Source organism: Clinocottus analis, unplaced genomic scaffold (assembly GCF_023055335.1).
Source record: "Clinocottus analis isolate CAN_PGR_092001 unplaced genomic scaffold, fCliAna1.0.p SCAF_31, whole genome shotgun sequence".
NCBI lineage: Eukaryota > Metazoa > Chordata > Actinopteri > Perciformes > Cottidae > Clinocottus > Clinocottus analis.
Window position 1 is genome coordinate 153,210 of NW_027176054.1, and position 18,972 is coordinate 172,181.

At 44.3% G+C, this 18,972-nt stretch overlaps 3 protein-coding genes across 3 annotated transcripts; 2 read left to right on the plus strand and 1 right to left on the minus strand.

The window, feature by feature from the left end:
- Positions 1 to 300: 300 nt before the first annotated feature.
- On the plus strand, positions 301 to 4,122 carry LOC137798716 (E3 ubiquitin-protein ligase TRIM21-like). Its single transcript, XM_068595627.1, has 2 exons — positions 301 to 558; positions 1,247 to 4,122. Exon 2 carries the CDS (start codon positions 1,256 to 1,258, stop codon positions 2,903 to 2,905), a length of 1,650 nt encoding a protein of 549 aa, XP_068451728.1. The 5' UTR covers positions 301 to 558; positions 1,247 to 1,255; the 3' UTR covers positions 2,906 to 4,122.
- On the minus strand, positions 3,843 to 12,935 carry esf1 (ESF1, nucleolar pre-rRNA processing protein, homolog (S. cerevisiae)). The gene is made up of 13 exons (XM_068595626.1): positions 12,902 to 12,935; positions 11,330 to 11,812; positions 10,588 to 10,964; positions 10,391 to 10,504; positions 10,172 to 10,281; positions 9,460 to 9,612; positions 9,251 to 9,365; positions 8,351 to 8,567; positions 8,098 to 8,271; positions 7,874 to 8,001; positions 7,560 to 7,650; positions 6,554 to 6,801; positions 3,843 to 5,711 (listed from the first exon to the last, which is right to left on the minus strand). Exons 2-13 carry the CDS (start codon positions 11,787 to 11,789, stop codon positions 5,352 to 5,354), a joined length of 2,547 nt encoding a protein of 848 aa, XP_068451727.1. The 5' UTR covers positions 11,790 to 11,812; positions 12,902 to 12,935; the 3' UTR covers positions 3,843 to 5,351.
- Positions 12,936 to 13,427: 492 nt separating this feature from the next.
- Positions 13,428 to 18,763, plus strand: ndufaf5 (NADH:ubiquinone oxidoreductase complex assembly factor 5). Its single transcript, XM_068595682.1, has 11 exons — positions 13,428 to 13,789; positions 14,042 to 14,082; positions 14,184 to 14,247; positions 14,540 to 14,587; positions 14,729 to 14,832; positions 15,188 to 15,227; positions 15,534 to 15,731; positions 17,011 to 17,071; positions 17,146 to 17,229; positions 18,220 to 18,302; positions 18,561 to 18,763. Exons 1-11 carry the CDS (start codon positions 13,517 to 13,519, stop codon positions 18,645 to 18,647), a joined length of 1,083 nt encoding a protein of 360 aa, XP_068451783.1. The 5' UTR covers positions 13,428 to 13,516; the 3' UTR covers positions 18,648 to 18,763.
- Positions 18,764 to 18,972: the final 209 nt, after the last annotated feature.

Genomic DNA, 18,972 nt, shown 5'->3' on the forward strand with positions numbered 1-18,972 from the left:
GTCCGAGCGGTGCTCACCTGTGTTGTGTCCGACTGAAACATTTCCTGTTCTGGATTTTATGCCAGAATAAAGGACGTACTTTATTACTTCCCGATATGTATTTGATGCAATATTAGTAATACTACAATAACACACAAGGTAAAAGTGCTCACAGTCCCATTCCAGCATATTAAATTATATCATTGTATAATAATGAATGTGTTCATCATTTTGATATTGCAGTTGGAAAAGTTGGAGCTAATTTTAATCACGTTATATACTGTGTGAGTTACCTTAGTTTTTATTTAGTGGTCAGCCAGGTAACAACATCCTTGTATGTTATTCAAATCATGTCTAAACATGAAGAAGAAGAGAAAAAAAACAGATGACGCTTCAAAAGAGGCGGAGCTACACTGGAGAGGAGAGCTCCTACGTCACACTCCAGAAACGAAAGTTAAATTCCTGAGAGAGGCAGAAGCTCCGCAGTGGAGACGAGTCTCTGCTTTGCTCTTAAAGACGATTCAAAGTGACTTCATCAGGTTTTCCTCCACAACACAACAGAGTCTCTTCTAAACACTGGTGAGTACATCTGATCATGTTTACACCTTTAATCTCCAGAATTAACTCTAAACTTTACCTTTACTCAGGCAGGAAGTTCCTCTCTGATCGCTTCATACCTGATGAATTATTAACATATAACTATGTCTGTCTGTCCAAAGTCCCACTACACAGAAACTCACTTTAACAGCTTTAAAGTGTCTCAGGAGGAACTTTAGTGACTTGTAACTGAATCTCTGTGGTTTTAAGTTTAGTTTCACTTCGACTTTCCTGATATTTTTACTGTTCATGGTTCACTTCCTCTATTTTCTCTGGTTGTTTCACAATAAAAGTTTTCTACCGGTAAACCAGTGGGAGGCTTTTATTGTGAAGCATCTAAATGAAATTATCTACGTTGATCATCACGTCAGCAGAGCAATACAACTTGTTCTACCAGCTGGAGGAAATATGTGTTTGTCATCACGTGAGCAGACCTTTGTTGTCAGTCCTGTTCTTAAAAAAAAAATACTGGTCTACACAACAGGAAGTGGACATATTCTGCGCCATTTTGCCAGAGTAGTGAGCTTCAGCTTGTGAGAAAGTGAAAAACTACTATAAGTACTTTCTCCAATATTATGTTATACTTAAAAGAACAGTAATCACACTTGTTTTAGATAAAAACACATTATCAAAACTATTTTAAATCAAATGTTTTTCTTTTCTTCCTCAGTGTGTAGATATGGCTGCTGTAAACTGTCTGCTGTCTGAAGATCAGTTCCTGTGCTCCATCTGTCTGGATGTGTTCACTGATCCAGTCAGCACACCATGTGGACACAACTTCTGCAAAAACTGCATCACTGAACACTGGAACACCAACAACCAGAACATGTGTCCAATGTGTAAAAAGGTTTTTACCACAAGACCTGAGCTGCACATCAACACTTTCATCACTGAGATGGTTTCTCAGTTCAGACACTCGGCTCAACAGAAAGCCAGCAGCAGCAGCTCAGAGCAACAAGAGTCCAAACCAGGAGAAGTTCCCTGTGACGTCTGCACTGGAACCAAACTGAAGGCCCTGAAGTCCTGCCTGGTGTGTCTGGCCTCCTACTGTGAGACTCACCTGGAGCCTCATCTGACAATGTCAGGCCTGAAGAGACATCAGCTGATGGACCCTGTGGAGAACCTGGAAGGCAGGATGTGTATGAAGCACGATAAACCTCTGGAGCTGTTCTGTAGGACCGACCAGACGTGTGTCTGCATGCTCTGCACTGTGTTAGACCACAAGATGCACAATGTTGTTCCTCTGAAAGAAGAATATGAAGGAAAGAAGGTCGAGCTGGAGAAGACAGAGGCTGAAATCCAGGAGATGATCCAGAAGAGACGACTGAAGATTCAGGAGGTCAAACGCATCGTGAAGCTCAGTGAGGAAGATGCAGACAGAGAGAAAGCAGAAGGTGTTCAGGTCTTCACTGATCTGAAGGAGTCTGTTGAGAGAAAACTGAAGGAGCTCATCAACACGATAGAAGAGAAGCAGAGAACAACAAAGAAACAGGCTGAAGACTCCATCAAAGAGCTGGAACAGGAAATCTCTGAGCTGATGAAGAGGAGCACTGAGGTGGAGAAGCTCTCCCTCTCTGAAGACCACCTCCAGCTTCTCCAGAGCTTCCAGTCCCTAAACATCCACCTCCCACCACCCACCAAGGACTGGACAAAGGTCAGTGTTCCTCCAGCGTCACATGAGGGGACTGTGAGGAGAGCTGTGTCTCAGCTGGAGGAGACTCTCAGTGAAAAGATGAAGAAGCTGGTTGTTGAAGTTCAGATGAAGAGGGTCCAGAAGTTTGCAGTGGATGTGACTCTTGATCCTGATACAGCTCATCCTGAACTCATCCTGTCTGATGATGGGAAACAAGTACATGATGGTGATGTGAAGAAGAATCTACCAGACAACCCAGAGAGATTTTCTCTGAATCCTTGTGTTTTAGGAAAACAGAGTTTCTCTTCAGGCAGATTTTACTTTGAGGTTCAAGTTAAAGGAAAGACTAAATGGGATTTAGGAGTGACCAAAGAGTCCATCACCAGGAAGGAAAACATCACACTGAGACCTCAGGATGGTTACTGGGCTGTGTGGTTGAGAAATGGAAATGAGTACAAAGCTCTTGCTGGTCCTCCAGTTGTTCTCTCCCTGCAGTCTGGGCCTCAGAAGGTGGGGGTGTTTGTGGACTATGAGGAGGGTCTGGTCTCCTTCTATGACGTAGAAGCTGCAGCTCTTATCTACTCCTTTACCGGCTGCTCCTTCAAGGAGAAACTCTTCCCATACTTCTGTCCCTGTAATAATGATGGTGGTAAAAACTCTGCACCTCTGATCATCTCTCCTGTTGGACTAAAGTAATCACTTCTCCCACTTCCTTCAAGGGACCATACTCAGCCGTGTGTGATCTACATCTCATCTTCTACATCTTATCTTCTAACTGTAGGGATGCTCTGATACTCGTACACATGTAGTCTCCTTCCCTGTCGGTCTCCTCCACATCAACTACTCTCACAGTGAGGTCGTCAGCTGTGTGTCTGTCTGGAAGTATCTCTCCAGGTTTCCAGCAGCAACTGAACAGAAATACAACTAAATATATTCATTTGTTTTTCTATCTGATGTGCAGCCGCAGAAAACATATTGCTGATTATTTCATTATGTCATGAAACTTCATTTTAAGAGTATTAATTATTACATGTTTATGGTGTAAATTTGGTTTCATTGTGATACTGGACATAAAGACTGAATCAACAAAGTAGCCAATGACATGTTATACTCTGTTTAAAAAGGGGTTTGATTGATTAATGGTAACTTTGGACATTTTTGTTTTGTTTCGTGAAAACTGGTGAAATGCTTATGAGCCAAATAAATCTGTAAATATATGATTAGACCCTCCTGCTTTTATTAGTCACAACATGCTATGGGGGTCAAGAAGTTCTTAAATTTCTCGTATTGGAAACACTTCAAGGTTTTCTCATCATCAAATGACCGCTGACAAAAAAAGAAAGAAAAGGTGACCAGTCGTGAGTTACAAAAAAACGCATGTTTTCTAATGGAAGACGTTTATTTGCCACGTGACATTTGACGTTTGATTGAAAACCTGAAGTAGTCAGATGTCAGTGGGACCGTCGGGGAAAAGGATGCTCATCCAAACCAACCTGAAGCTAAGACCTCGATTGTTCTTTAATCAGAGGAGCGACAGTAGGAAAGAAGTGAAGTGAAGTACAGGCGATGAAGCCTGTTGTGACCGTTGTGGCCACAGCTGTGAAACCCAGAAGTGACTGTTGAGACGACACTCTTTTTGTACACGACTGTCTTTTTATTGGAGAATATTGATTCTGTCCTTTTTCATTCAAACCTTGAGTTTCAAGAGTTCAGACATGCCTGAAGTTTGACTTTCTGATTCTTAACGGCGACTCATAATGTGCACTTAATAATGTGTGAATATCAAAAAGGTCCTTCAACACGAATACTTTGTGCGACTTGTTCTCGTTTGAGGCTCAAACCATCCGTCGTCCTCTATGATGACGTTTAAATAAGCCTTGGCTTTGTAGAATGTTCTGTGTGTGAAAATAAAACATTTCAACATGATCTGAAGCAGCAGGATTCAGTTTTTATAAAAGAACAAAAAAAGGAGCTTGATTCCTCGTCTCGCTAGTCCATCAGGAGAAACTCAGCGGGTAACGTGTTGACTGTGTCGGTAAAGTTAGGAGGAACCGTAACGCGTTGACTGTGTCGGTAAAGTTAGGAGGAACCGTAACGTGTTGACTGTGACGGTAAAGTTAGGAGGAACCGGTAACGTGTTGACTGTGTCGGTGAAGTTAGGAGGAACCGTAACGCGTTGACTGTGTCGGTGAAGTTAGGAGGAACCGTAACGCGTTGACTGTGTCGGTGAAGTTAGGAGGAACCGTAACGCGTTGACTGTGACGGTGAAGTTAGGAGGAACCGTAACGCGTTGACTGTGTCGGTGAAGTTAGGAGGAACCGTAACGCGTTGACTGTGTCGGTGAAGTTAGGAGGAACCGTAACGCGTTGACTGTGTCGGTGAAGTTAGGAGGAACCGTAATGCGTTGACTGTGTCGGTGAAGTTAGGAGGAACCGTAACGCGTTGACTGTGTCGGTGAAGTTAGGGGGAACCGTAACGCGTTGACTGTGTCGGTGAAGTTAGGGGGAACCGTAACGCGTTGACTGTGTCGGTGAAGTTAGGGGGAACCGTAACGCGTTGACTGTGTCGGTGAAGTTAGGGGGAACCGTAACGCGTTGACTGTGTCGGTGAAGTTAGGGGGAACCGTAACGCGTTGACTGTGTCGGTGAAGTTAGGGGGAACCGTAACGCGTTGACTGTGTCGGTGAAGTTAGGGGGAACCGTAACGCGTTGACTGTGTCGGTGAAGTTAGGAGGAACCGTAACGCGTTGACTGTGTCGGTGAAGTTAGGAGGAACCGTAACGCGTTGACTGTGTCGGTGAAGTTAGGAGGAACCGTAACGCGTTGACTGTGTCGGTAAAGTTAGGAGGAACCGTAACGCGTTGACTGTGTCGGTGAAGTTAGGAGGAACCGTAACGCGTTGACTGTGTCGGTGAAGTTAGGAGGAACCGTAACGCGTTGACTGTGTCGGTGAAGTTAGGGGGAACCGTAACGCGTTGACTGTGTCGGTGAAGTTAGGAGGAACCGTAACGCGTTGACTGTGTCGGTGAAGTTAGGGGGAACCGTAACGCGTTGACTGTGTCGGTGAAGTTAGGAGGAACCGTAACGCGTTGACTACGTCGGTGATGTCAGGAGGAACCGGAGTCTCTCTCTCTTCCACAAACCTACACCAACTTCTGCTTCTTCCGAGTCTGAAACTGCTCCGTTTTGCTTTTGATGGACTTGATGAGCAGAGACAAACTGGGGTCCATCGATTTCTTCGAGGTGCCCTCGTCCGTCGGAGCACTAGAGTCATTTTCGCGTTTCCTCCCGGCCACCTTGCCTTCCTGTTCCTGTTCGCCACCGCCCTCCGTCCGCCGCCGTCGCTCCTCCTCTTCCTCCACCTCCTTCTGCCCTCGCCGCCGCTGCTTCTCCGCCAGGATGCTCTGCGTGGCTTTGGTCTTCTTGTAGTTGGGGTTGGACGGGTCCAGGTTGAACAGGTGGGAGGTGAACATGGCCTGGAAACGCGGGTCTTTAACGTCCACCTGCACACGGACGGACGGGTTCGAGACATTTAAAATCATCGTAACTCCTCTACGTTTTATCCAGTGAACAAGACTCAATAAAGTGTTTCACTGTGTTGGCTTTCATTACATTTTTAAACAGTAGCCGCCACCTATGGGTGCCCACAGGAGGAATTATACTTATAATATCTGCTTAAAGCTAAGGTGGGACCAAAATCTATATTTTTTTACATTTGTAGCTTCTAATGTCTATTTTAAAAATATATATATTTTTGGTTGTATAAATGTATTTTTCGGCGCCATTACTACAGGTGATGACAAAGAAAACAACTTTTTCACCTGCAGTGAAAATATATTTTTTTAAAGGGTAAATGTCAACAAATTCTAAGCAGAATATTTAATTAGATTTTTAAAAAATCCTGGACTCTACATCTACAAATCTACATACCGTAAAAGTCGACTTATAAGCCGCTACTACCTTCGACGGTTGTCTCCGCTAGCTCCCCGTTGTAGCCAGCTAGCGCTACTGCTAGCTCCCTACTAGCTCTCAGCTAGCTCCCCGACGACCCCCGAAGGTAGCGGGACCGACCCCCGCTTTGACGCCCAACTCGGGCAGCGGGGGAGCTAGCTAGCAGCAGCTAGCTGGCTACAAGCGGGTAGCTAGCGGGGACAACCACCGAAGGTAGTAGCAGCTTGTAACTCGACTTTTACGGTACACAAATGGTAAAGAACTACTGATGCGAGTGTGGCCTGATTATCTGGACCTGTGCAGAAATTCCTGCTTCAAACCCGACAAAGAGACAACGTTAATGTTCCCGCAGGAGAACCGGTCCAGGACCCAAAACGCTCATCGTGACACCGACCTGGAAGTCGTCGCCCTCCGGCGGCGCGGCGCCCTTCTTCAGCAGCTTCTTCCTCTTCTGCTTGCTCAGGTTCTGCTGCTCCACGATCTGGTCGTAGTTGAAGTGTTTGTGGTCGGCCTCGTCGCCCTCGTCCTCCATCAGCAGAGCCATCTCGGCCTTTTGTTTCCGCAGCTCCTCTTCCTCCTCGGGCGTCCGCTCCTCTTCCTCGTGCCTCTTCTTCTTCTTCCACTTCTGTTTCTTCTTCGTGTCTGCGAACGGATCAGACGTCAGCATGCAGCGAGACTGAATGCTCTAAACTCAGAAAAGATCCGCTTACTGTGCCAACTTCATCCAGTAATAATCTAAAAAAGATGATGGTTGTTTCCCAAATGTCAAGAGTTTATTTTCATGTTTCATGTTCAGAGATACACATGATGAAACACATTCAACACACATTCTTCTACTGGTCGTCTTATAAAAGGTTTATAATACTTACAATAGTTTAGAATTATTTCAATTTGGACTTTTCAATGTCTTTCATATGGAAGCCCATTTCCGCCACAAAAAAAAAGTTATAATTATGAGATAAGTCGTAATTATGAGATAAAAAGTCAATTATTATGAGATAAAAAGTCAAAATTATGAGATAAAAAGTCAAAATTATGAGATACAAAGTCATTATTATGAGATAAAATGTTGAAATTATGAGATATCTCACAACGACTCATAATTATCTCATAATTGTGACTTCTTTCTTTGTGTGGCGGAATGAGCTTCCATACTTTCTAGATTAGTTTAATTTTATTGACTTATGTTTGTATACAGAATCTGTTTATTGTTGCTTTATTAATCTGCTTTATTAAAACACAGTGTTCACTTGCTTGTATGCACATTATAGTTAAATGTTTATTATTTTTGTGTAATATTTCTATCTTCCTGTCAATAGTTTTTGAAACTGAGAATAATTTTGTTCTCTCCTCCACTTTTACACTGAAAGAGGTGATAAAAAAACAACTGCATTGATCACCTGTAGCGGCGAGCTCCTCGGCGAAGAAGGGGTCGCTGAGATCGACGTCCGGGGGGAGATCTTCGTCGCTGAGCTCCTCCTCATCCTCTCCCTGACACGACAGAGAATAGAGCACAATATTATTCAACGGAGCGAACGAAAGTCACACTTTTCCTGTTTGTAATCTACAACAACAGCAGACGTATAAACGCCGTTTGCGGCCTGAATCCATCGTGAGAGACTCCAGGTGGTTTTGCAAGTGTTCAAAAGCCGCAGGAGCAGTTTCACGCGTCTGCTTTTAACTCCGTAGTGCCGGGAGGACGGACCCAACGCACCTCCTTTCTCTGAGACTTCTTCTGCTTCTTCTTGTCCTTCTTCTTCTGCAGGAACTCCTCCCAGGGCGTCGCCTTGTCCGTCCCCTCCAGCTTCTTCTTCACCAGCTGCTCCGTCGTCTCCTTCAGGCCTGCGGGGCGGAGAAACGCAGCGCGATGGAGAAACTAACCGAGGCGCTCACTGAGGTGCCTGCGAAGTGAAAAAAAAAAAAGGGGCCTCCTCGTACCTGGCACCCAGGTGATCTCCATCTCCATGTCTTTGTCCTCCTGCAGCTTCTTCTCTTTGACCCGGATGCCCTTCAGCAGCTCTCTGTACTTGGAGACCTGCTCCTCGCTTCTCTTCTTCCTCTCCTTCTTGTTCTTCTTCTGCGGTTTCTTCTCCTCCGCGACGGGCTCCTCCGCTACAAATTGAACGAGGAAGACGTCAGCACAAGTCGTCGTCTTTCTCCACAGGAGTGCGTCTCGCGTCGTCGGCCTCACCCTCCGCTGCTGCGTCGTCTTCCTCTTCGTCTTCGCTCTCCTGCTCTCCGAACACAAACGCTCCCCCTCCGCCCGACTCCTCCTCCTCCTCCTCTTCCTCCTCGCTGGAGGAGGCCAGGTAGGCGTTGAAGTCCATGGCCAGCAGCTCGTCCTTGTTGAACTTCCTGCTCAGGGCGCTGACGCGATCGTTGTCCGTCTCGTCCCACGTCAGCTGCACCTGATTGGGTTAAAAACGCAAAGTTTGTCTTCAGAAAAAATGATGAATTAATAAAATGTGGGTATTTTGAGTTGAGCCCAGTTTAGAGACTGTCGGGAATGTTCAAATCAATCAATTTTATTTAAAGAGCAGAACCTCCATGCAGCACACATGCACTTTACAATTAAAAAAAGAGAATAAATAGAACAAAGCACACAGTAAACACAAATAAACAGAGTTAAAAGGATGATGGACGCCACTGAGGTCGAGGGTAGGATGTATTCAAGTGAATTAAGATGTTTTTTTAAGTCTTGAACGAGCTTCTTTAACATGTAAAGGAGGTAAAGGCCGTTCCGGAGTAGGAAAAAGCTTAAAATCAGCCTAAAAATAGAGTTAGTTAATCACTGAGGCATTACTGCGATCATCACCTTAATAATGTTGCAGCTGGTAAAAAGATATTTAAATTTACTTTATACATTGCTGCTATATGGTATGGTTTCGCTGACAACAATATATTGTGTTTTAATTGTTGATTTATTTTAGTTTCATTGATGTGAATCTGCATTTACGGAGTAAAAAAGAAGAATATGTGTCTGTTAAAGTTTGTGGAGTAAAAGTATAAAGTAGCATAAAATGCAAATACTCCGGTAGAAGATCAAAAAGAGCGTCGGACGTTTTCCAGGAAAGCGACTCCTCCTCTTTACCTTGGACGTTGCGTTGGCGGAGGACGTGAACAGTTTGGGCTCGTAGGCCGAGAGGTTCACGTCCGTCGCCACGTCTCTGGGCTCCTCGTCGAACTGGACTTCGTCAGGAATGAACCTGTGAAAAAAAAGAAGGAAGATTGAACGCAAACTGAAATGCTTTCCTCCCCAGATTAGTCTCAGGAAGTCGGACTCGAGCTCGTGCTGCTCACCGCAGGTCCAGCACGGAGCAGCTGCTCTCGTACTCGTAGCCGTCGCACTCCTGGTAGACTCTGGCCGCCGTGTCGGCCGAGTCGCACTCCACCACGGCGTAGAAATACTTCAGCCGCTTGAACTGGTAGTCACGCATCTTCTCCCTGTAACCTCTGAGAGGACACACACACACACACACACACACACACACACTTTGACTTGTAGAAGCAAGGAAAGTCCAGCAACACAAAAGAAAGACTTGTGGCCTTTGTCATAAAACCATAGAAAGAACAATTAAATAACATTTACAAGCTTAAAGGAGAGAACATGTAACGTTTCTGCATTAAAATGTCCAAAAACGACGGTAACTGTTAGATATTTTGTTGAGTTTTGCATCATTTAAAATGTTTCCAACGACTTTCAAACCCAGGTGAATCATTTTAATTGAGGTTTTCTGCCAGAAGCCGTCAGAAATTTACTTTTTATCCTGTTTCAAGCCACATCTTTACCATAAAGCTTTTCAATCAGGGTCATTTTTAAACTACTTATTTTAACCGGATGAAGGAAGAAAGAAGTCATCTCAAATGATCAGAGAAGTAAACTGAGCTTGTGGTGTCTGATGAAAGGTTGAAGCGTTTTAACCTCTGAAAAGCTGTTTTTAAAAATCATTTCTGTGATCTGACCCATAAAGACACATTTTGTTGGTCGAGCTAAAGACCCGCGGTGCGTTACCTCTCCTCCTCGTTGTCGTCCTCCGAGTCGTCGGGCAGAGCCTTCAGCTCCAGCGGTCCCTTCGTCTGCTCCGACTTCAGCCGCTCCTTCCCGAACTCTGACGGGAAGACCTGAGACGATACCCAGAATGCACTGCTGTTGACATCTCTCTTTCGCTGCCCTTTGAGGCAGATTTAGTGACAAAAACCTTTTGCTCTGCGACTCCTCGACCGGCTTTACCTTCACAGACAGCACGGCTCCCTCTTTGGGTACGAAGGAGTTGATCAGAGCCAGCAGGTCTTTGGCTTTGATCCGATCCCAGTCCATGTTGCAGACGGCCAGTCGTGCAGAAACCTGACACACACAGTCAAAGAGCGTTAAACGGGGTTTCTCGGTCGGGTGGGAGGGGCTTGCTCCAGCGCCGGGCGCCGCCTCACCTCGTCGCTCCGCCGCGCGTCTTTGGCCAGCTCTCCCCAGTCGTGCTCGATCTCCGCTTCCTCCTTCCGGAGGATGGCGTCCACGTCGGAGTCTTCGTCGTCTTCATCCGAGCTGGTCTCCACGTTGCCTTTACCTCGGGCCAGATCCGGCTCGCTGTCGCTGTCCGAATCCAGATCGGACTCATCTTCCTCCTCCTCCTCCTCCTCCTCCTCCGAGCCGCTCTCATCTTCTGCATCATCATCTTCATCGTCGTCTTCATCTTCACTGTCGTCTGTGACACTCAGGTCTCCCAGGTCATCATCCTCCTCCTCTCCCGTTAGTTGCCTGTCCTGCCTGTCCTCCTCCTCCTCCTCCTCCTCCTCCTCATTATCTTCTTCTGTGTTGAATAATAAAATGTGTTACAGGCGTCTGCAGTGACATCTGAGGATGAACTGTACAGATACTAAAACATCACTGAATGCTAAAATTAAACATGATTATACAGAAATGAAATACATACGTACGTGTGGAGTTTAGACGTTTGGATTCAGCCACAAGATTCTATTACGTTTTATTCTACGTTACATTTTTTAATCCTCTATTCTAACTTTTGTGCTGCTGCTTTTTAGTCTTAGATGACACACAGTGTGGTAATATTGTGTGTGAGAATTTAAATGCAGACGGCTTCACTGTGAATGTCGTTGACGAATAAAGATGTTTAAAGGAACGTTTTGAACACGAGCGCCAGAAACATCTACTCACTCTCTTCGATCACTCTGACGCCTCGTTCGGGCCGCTGTCCTCCAGCGTCTCCTCTCTTCGCCTCTCCGTCAGCCGTCAGCAGCTTCTCCTTCAGCAGCTTCTCCTTCAGCAGCTTCTCCTTCAGCAGCTTCTCCTTCAGCAGCTTCTCCTTCAGCAGCTTCTCCTTCCCCTTTTTCTTTTTCTTGCCCCTCACGTCCCCGTCGTCGTCCTCCTCGGAGTCGGTGAGCTTGTAGAAGCGCTTCAGGTCCTCTGTGGACGTCTCGTTGATGGGACGGCCTCGCTTGTCCACCGTGTACTTCTCCGTGAAGCGCTTGTCGTGGAACATGGACTGGAAGCGCTTGTCGATCTTGATCTTGTGCTCCCTCTCGGGCATCTCCCAGAACCGGGGATCCTTCTGCACCCGGGCGAAGCGCTCGTCGCCGCCCTGCTGCTGCTGCTGCTGCTGCTTCTTGGACGACATGATGGCAAACTACCGAGTGTCACCTGAGGAATGAAAACAGGAAACGACGTTAGAATACATGGACGACCGGCAGGGAGCCTCTTTCTGTTATCGTGCACATCTTGATAGTCCAAGAAATTTTGTTTGTATTTTGATTTATATGCACAAACTGAAGAAAAACATGTTCATTGTCTTGGTGTTGGTTTTAGTCGGACCTGCACAGATTTAATAGAGTGAGAATTTAGCAGAAAACTGTCATTAAATGTTGTGGACATCAACTGAAAGACCGGACCAGATATCATGAGTATAAGTAACTAGTTCTGACTGAATAATCTACAAGCTGAAAAATCTACTGCTGATTATTTCTGCGATAGTCATTTAATGGTTTAGGTTAGTCACCAAATACAATTCATAAAGATCTGCTGGCTAAAGCTCAAATTAATTAAGCTTTTCTGTTTCCAAGCTTTCTTTTTGAACTATTTATTTTGTGTTTTTAACACATCTGAGTCATCCTTAACAATCCAAATAAAGAAAACACCATAGAACAAATAGCAAATAATCAAAACAGTATCATTAGTTCCAGTTGTCTAAATGAGAGTAAAATATAGTATAAACTGTAACTCTTACATACATGAACATCCACACTAACAATAAAAAAAACAGTTAAAAATATCCACAGCAGTGAAATGCAAAATACACATTGTTACAGCAGTAATATTAATCCAGAAACATCATAAATAATAGTAAACCTGTAAAAAGGGAACATTTTACAGCACAATATTAAGTACATTTAGCTGATAATACTTAAATACATAAATAAAAACAATGACAGGGACACTTTCCTGCACTCACACACACACACAAAGTTAAAGACTTATACTTCTTATTTAACAGCGTAGTAATAATACTTATAGTTACTTAAGTTGTGGCTCTGAATACAGCGTTAGTTAGCTATCCGTGTTTACAACACAGTTTATTTAAACACATTTTAATAACTGTGGTTCAGTTTCAGTAAACAACGAGCGGCCGCTGAAACTAAACTCAATACTAAACACATATCTGCGGAAATTTGATGATAAATGAGCTTAAACTGCGTTTTTCAAACAAAAACTAACGTAAAGATTTACTATTACCTCTCTGGTCTTCGGCTACACGTGTTTTCCCAGCATGCAACGCTTTCGTGACCCCTTGTTTCTTTCTCAGTACGGCAAGCGAAGTGGGACAAACGAGACAAACAAAAAAAGCGAACCGAAGCTTGAATTACTTCTCGAAACACTTCGTACACGGACCTTTAACAAACTACTGTCTACAGTATACACAGTAAAACCACAAGTCTATATTCTAATAAATTCAACCATATTTGTAGGTTGAAGATTATCTAATGATCTACTTTCTAATATTTTATTAATGTCACTAAAACTCTGTTTTTCTGATTCCAGCTTTCCTCTATTTAATTTATTCATAAATTGATTTAATGTAATAAAACTGGCCCCTAAACACAGCCCTACATGTATAAGCACGAGTATTTTGAGTACGTAACTTTATGTTTAATCGCGTCTTCAGTCCGCATCCGGTCTGAGATCCGGCTCCATTGTTTCCAGTGAGCGCAGCGGGATCCAGCTCCAGGTTTTCCGTCCTCCTCCTCCAGGAGGTCAACTCCGTGTGGAGGACAGGAAGAAGTCAACCCAACGCTGCTCGCGATATTTATTTAAAATTCACAACCCATTTGGACCTGAGAGCACCAGCCGATGAGCAGCGGTGTGTGTCGGAGGCTCCTGCGGGCCGCCGGCTCCTCTCCTGCGGCCTCCCCGGCCGGCGGGAGCCGGAGCCGGAGCCGGGTCCCGTCCCCGTCCCTCTGCTGCAGCCTGCGGGCCGGGCGGGGGTTCGAGCCCCGCAGAGGGCTGTCGGCTCCCGGCGGCAGAGGCACCGTGAACGTGTTCAACAGGGAGATGAAGATGAGGCAAAAGAACTGGGCCGCGTCGCTGCAGGACGGACACCAGTACGACTACCTGCGGGACGAGGTGGGAGAACATTTACTTCAACGTGCTTTTGACCTCCAGAGATAAGATCACATGCAGAAAAGTGTATGGATTTGTTAACTTCAAACCCAGATCTAGTGTATTACATTACATCTTTCTAATTAAGTGCAATTGTTCTGCTATAAAATCAATATCTTTTTGCATAAATTGGTCGTTCTCAATGTTTTGAAAAGACTTTTTTTTGGAAATCTTTAGGAACGGATTCTACTTTAACACTTTATCTTTGTTCTGCAGGTTGGCAGTCGAGTGGCAGATCGGGTCTATGACATAGCGAGGTGAGTTCATGACTAGGCATCTGGTTTCTCATTGAACACACACACACACACACCAAGACCATCACACACACGTACACAAACTTTCTTTCCCGTCTCCTCAGGACGTTTCCTCTGGCTCTGGACATCGGCAGTGGAAAAAGTCACATTGCAGAGCATTTAAGCAAGGTACGGTCCTTTAATAACCTCGTTCATTTAGTTTAAACACTTATGCTACGTTCACATCAAAAGCAACGCTTTTTTGCAACGCTTTTTTGCAGAGCCTTTTTCGGGTTCATAAAATTATCCGTAGCCGCACAGAGCTCCAGGAACGCCATCTGAATGACGGCCGCTTCCAGCGCTACTTCAGATAGCGTCACGTTTTTCGCAACGCTTTTGTTATGAACGCAGCATCAAACTATTTTAAACGCTTTGGCACAACTGACTTAGTGTGTTTTCCCTCGCTGGTCGCTGTGCTCAGGACGTCGTGGAGCGTTTGGTCCTGACCGACGTCTCAGAGAAAACTCTGGTGAGACTGAAAGGAAATCATAAAAACTATTATCACTGAAGCCTCGATGTGGAGGACGGTTTGTGTGATAAAAGATGGATGAACCCTTTGGATAACGGTGGATGATGCTGATGTGAGTCTGTTCTTGTCTCCGCTCCGCAGAGGCAAACGAGACGCAGTGAAATCCCGACGTGTCGCGTTCTCGCCGACGAGGAGTTTCTGCCATTTAAGGAAAACACCTTCGACCTGGTGGTGAGCAGCTTGAGGTGAGTCAGACTTTATCACATCGATGGTTCAGGAAAAACAGCTTCCCAAGAGAAGGTGTCAAGACTGTTTTTCACACAATTCTGTCCGATTATATTCTCTGAATATTCTTTTGTCAAAACAAAAGAGGAAAGCGTTACTAATTGTTCGGACCTACCTTGTTTTTTAAATATATATTCAATATATATACATTGAAACAAAAACACCAAATGGCGGTACTTGTAGTAGTAGTACCAGTACTAGTTAGTGTCTGAGGTACTGCAGTCCCTCCACTTTGTTCATAAGTAAGACAACAAGCTTCTTCAGCGTGTTTAATGTCGACGCTGTAAATAAACGTCTGGTCTTCTCTGTTTTCAGTCTGCACTGGATTAACGACCTGCCGGGAGCTCTGAGGCAGGTGAGCGAGGAGCAAACCACCTGAAACAAATTATATTAGTGTCATCGACGTCGTTTATGATTGTGGGCGGCAGATAATGCTTCATCTATTTGTTACTTTTAGTGGATTTAAGAAGAAAAGTACTAAAGTAAACACTGAAATGTTTATTTTGGGTGTTTTCTTTTCACTCGTCTGAAAGAAAACATCACAATCAAAGGATAATTTTGTGGTTAATTCATTTCCTTGTTCCTTTCTCATGGAGATCCAGCGTCTTGTGTGTTTTTTTTAAGAGTCTCCTCCTCCTCGTCCTCCTCTTCTTCTCCTCAGATCCACAATGCGCTGAAGCCTGACGGGGTGTTCATCGGGGCGATGGTGGGCGGGGAGACGCTGTACGAGCTGCGCTGCTCCCTCCAGCTCGCCGAGACGGAGCGTGAGGGAGGCTTCTCCCCCCGCGTCTCCCCCTACACCGCCGTCACCGACCTGGGCAACCTGCTGGGCCGCGCCGGCTTCAGCATGCTCACCGTGGTGAGGAACCAGTTAGCCTCCATAACCAGTTAGCCTCCATAACCAGTTAGCCTCCAATAACCAGTTAGCCTCTATAACCAGTTAGCCTCCATAACCAGTTAGCCTCCAATAACCAGTTAGCCTCCATAACCAGTTAGCCTCCAATAACCAGTTAGCCTCCAATAACCAGTTAGCCTCCATAACCAGTTAGCCTCCAATAACCAGTTAGCCTCCAATAACCAGTTAGCCTCCAATAACCAGTTAGCCTCCATAACAGTTAGCCTCTAATAACCAGTTAGCCTCTAATAACCAGTTAGCCTCTAATAACCAGTTAGCCTCCAATAACCAGTTAGCCTCCAATAACCAGTTAGCCTCCAATAACCAGTTAGCCTCCATAACCAGTTAGCCTCCAATAACCAGTTAGCCTCCAATAACCAGTTAGCCTCCAATAACCAGTTAGCCTCCATAACAGTTAGCCTCTAATAACCAGTTAGCCTCTAATAACCAGTTAGCCTCCAATAACCAGGTAGCCTCCATAACCAGTTAGCCTCCAATAACCAGGTAGCCTCCAATAACCAGTTAGCCTCCAATAACCAGTTAGCCTCAAAAAACAGTTAGCCTCCATAACCAGTTAGCCTTCATAACCAGTTAGCCTCCATAACCAGTTAGCCTCCATAACCAGTTAGGCTTCATAACCAGTTAGCTTCCATAACAAATTAGGCTCTGTAACTGGTCCCAGTTGCTTTGATTAAACGCACTGGGAGCTTCTTTTGGGGGATTTTTTATTTTTACACAGACACATTTATTGATTAGCAGCTAAAAACAAGCTAACAATTAAACAAATAATCAGAAGGAAGATAAACAATCAAGTATTCCCATACTGTATGTGTGTGTGTATGCATATAAATATACATACTTTTGATTTTTTTCAGCAATAATTTAGTACATACATAATGTATTCGCAGCTATTATATATATATATATATATATATATATATATATATATATATATATATATATATATATATATATATATATATATATATATTAGCTGCAAAGATTAATGGTAAATAGTTATTGGTAACTATATAAAGAATTTCATGTACAAATATTTAAAAAAATAAATCAGAAAACATTGATATACAATATTAAAAAACATTCATCTTTAAGAATCTATAATGGAAATAAAATGAGACTGAAATAAAAAATGATTGCTATTAGAACTCGTCCTTTATGATTTTTACATGTTCTGTTTACTTTAATGAAACTCATCCGTTGCTTTTCTCTCTCTCCGTTCCAGGACATCGATGATGTTCAGGTTCACTATCCAGGAATCACTGAAGTCATGACCGACCTCCAAGGTGAGAAACTAAACGGAGTCTTTTCATTGGCTCAGCCCAGAAGTGAGCTCATGTTGACTCCTCCCCCTCTGCAGGGATGGGCGAGAGCAACTGCGCCTGGAACCGCAGGTCGCTGCTGCACAGAGACAGCATCTTAGCGGCGGCGGCCATTTACAAAGGTGAGTGTCGAAAGAAGAGCGGCTGCTACTCAGCCAGTGGAGATGAGATTATATGTTAATTATGGTACATAATGCAGCATGTTTGGGGATTTTTTTTTATAAAACAAGCTGTTTATAGTTTTATATGACAGTCATAGGGGAGGGAAGACTGAGCGATGTGTTTTTAAAAGGTTCAAACTCATCAGCCTGTCGTTCCTCCGTCACCTTGAACACACACACTGTCGTTTATTTTAACTCACACACACACACACACACACACACACACACACACACACGCCGTCCGGCTGCCACAAATAATCACCCGAGCACCAAATGTGGATTCATCCGCCGCTGAAAATAGTCCCCGGCGAATGCGCTGATTCCTCCTGTTTGTTTGATTAAAAACATCAACCAGCTGTTTCAGGACAAATTCAACTTTATATATTTAAGCTTTAAAGGAGTTACGTCTTCATTAGGAGCCAAGGGGCCGTTGGAGCCGAGATCCCATATTTAGATTTGCTGACGACGATAAAAATATACAGAATAAATCCTTCACAGCTGTTTCTTCAGCCTGTGATTCAGATACTTCTGTTTTCTTGGTTCTCATTTATTTTTCCAGCGGTTTCTTTTATTGAAGCAGACCCAGAGTCAGCTGTTCATCCTCGTACACACTGACGCATCGGGTCAGCTTCCTCTTCCTCAGACACGAGACGCTGCCCTTTGTGTTTGGAAGGTTTCTGCACCTCGTTTTCTTTCTTTGCAAACCTGTAAATGTAAATTGGTGACGTTCAACCAGCTGTCAGTTCAATTGATCACATCATTAAGTCACTATCGATTTAGTGATGAAGTTCTGGTTAGCCGCTACAGCGCAACGATTAGCTTAGCACAAAAGACCGCAAGCAGAGGGAAACTACGAGCCTTGAAGGTTAGCGTCCTCATCGTGTGTGTGTGTGTGTGTGTGTGTGTGTGTGTGTGTGTGTGTGTGTGTGTGTGTGTGTGTGTGTGTTTCAGAGATGTACGGTAGTGAGGACGGCTCCGTCCCGGCCACCTTTGAGATCCTCTACATGATCGGCTGGAAGCCTCATGAGTCCCAGGTGAGAAGAGCGTCCTGCAGAAACACACACACACACACACACACACACTGACGTAGTGGTGTTTCTGCACTACAATTCCCAGAGTTCAATTATTTTCTTCTTTTTATTATTAACTCTAAAGCGCTTTAAGCACACAGACACAAAAAAGGTGAAAAATAAAATAACCAGCAAGCACCAGTTGTGGCCTTTTTATACATAAAAAGAAGAAAGAAAGAAATGTATGTATAATTGTTTACATATTTCTCTTGTGTCCCTCAGGCCAAACCAGCAAAGCGAGGCTCGGCCAGCGTGTCCTTTGAGGACTTGTCAAAGATCAGCCAGCCGACCAACACCGACAAGTCGTAGAAGCAACCGAGCCGACGTTCTGCAGATTGTAAATAATATATTTTATTTAAACAACTATGTTTTGTTGCTGAAGTAAACGCCTGTAAGATGTCTGGAATAAAGTGAGCGATGGAAAGAAAGAGAAAAAAACTAACTTCCACAAGAACATCATTATTCCCTTTTCACAGGAAATTCACACACACTGACTCACTCGCCCACACGATGATGATGATGATGAACATCTTTGACGGTTTCATGTTCACGCCTTCGGACTTAAAAATAACCTCAACTGGAAAAGTGCTCATTGACGTCTGCAACGACCACCGTTATCATCAAATAATCCTCT

What these genes read in the sequence shown, in the direction of transcription:
- LOC137798716 (XM_068595627.1), top strand. Translation starts at nt 1,256, where the DNA reads ATGGCTGCTGTAAACTGTCTGCTGTCTGAAGATCAGTTCCTGTGCTCC.
- esf1 (XM_068595626.1), bottom strand. Translation starts at nt 11,789, where the DNA reads ATGTCGTCCAAGAAGCAGCAGCAGCAGCAGCAGCAGGGCGGCGACGAG. An exon ending in TGCTCCGTGCTGGACCTGCG is followed by an intron (nt 9,366 to 9,459) that starts GTGAGCAGCACG and finishes TTTTTTTCACAG; the next exon opens with GTTCATTCCTGACGAAGTCC. An exon ending in CCGCCAACGCAACGTCCAAG is followed by an intron (nt 8,568 to 9,250) that starts GTAAAGAGGAGG and finishes TAACCCAATCAG; the next exon opens with GTGCAGCTGACGTGGGACGA.
- ndufaf5 (XM_068595682.1), top strand. Translation starts at nt 13,517, where the DNA reads ATGAGCAGCGGTGTGTGTCGGAGGCTCCTGCGGGCCGCCGGCTCCTCT. An exon ending in ACGTCTCAGAGAAAACTCTG is followed by an intron (nt 14,588 to 14,728) that starts GTGAGACTGAAA and finishes TCCGCTCCGCAG; the next exon opens with AGGCAAACGAGACGCAGTGA. An exon ending in GCTTCAGCATGCTCACCGTG is followed by an intron (nt 15,732 to 17,010) that starts GTGAGGAACCAG and finishes TCTCCGTTCCAG; the next exon opens with GACATCGATGATGTTCAGGT.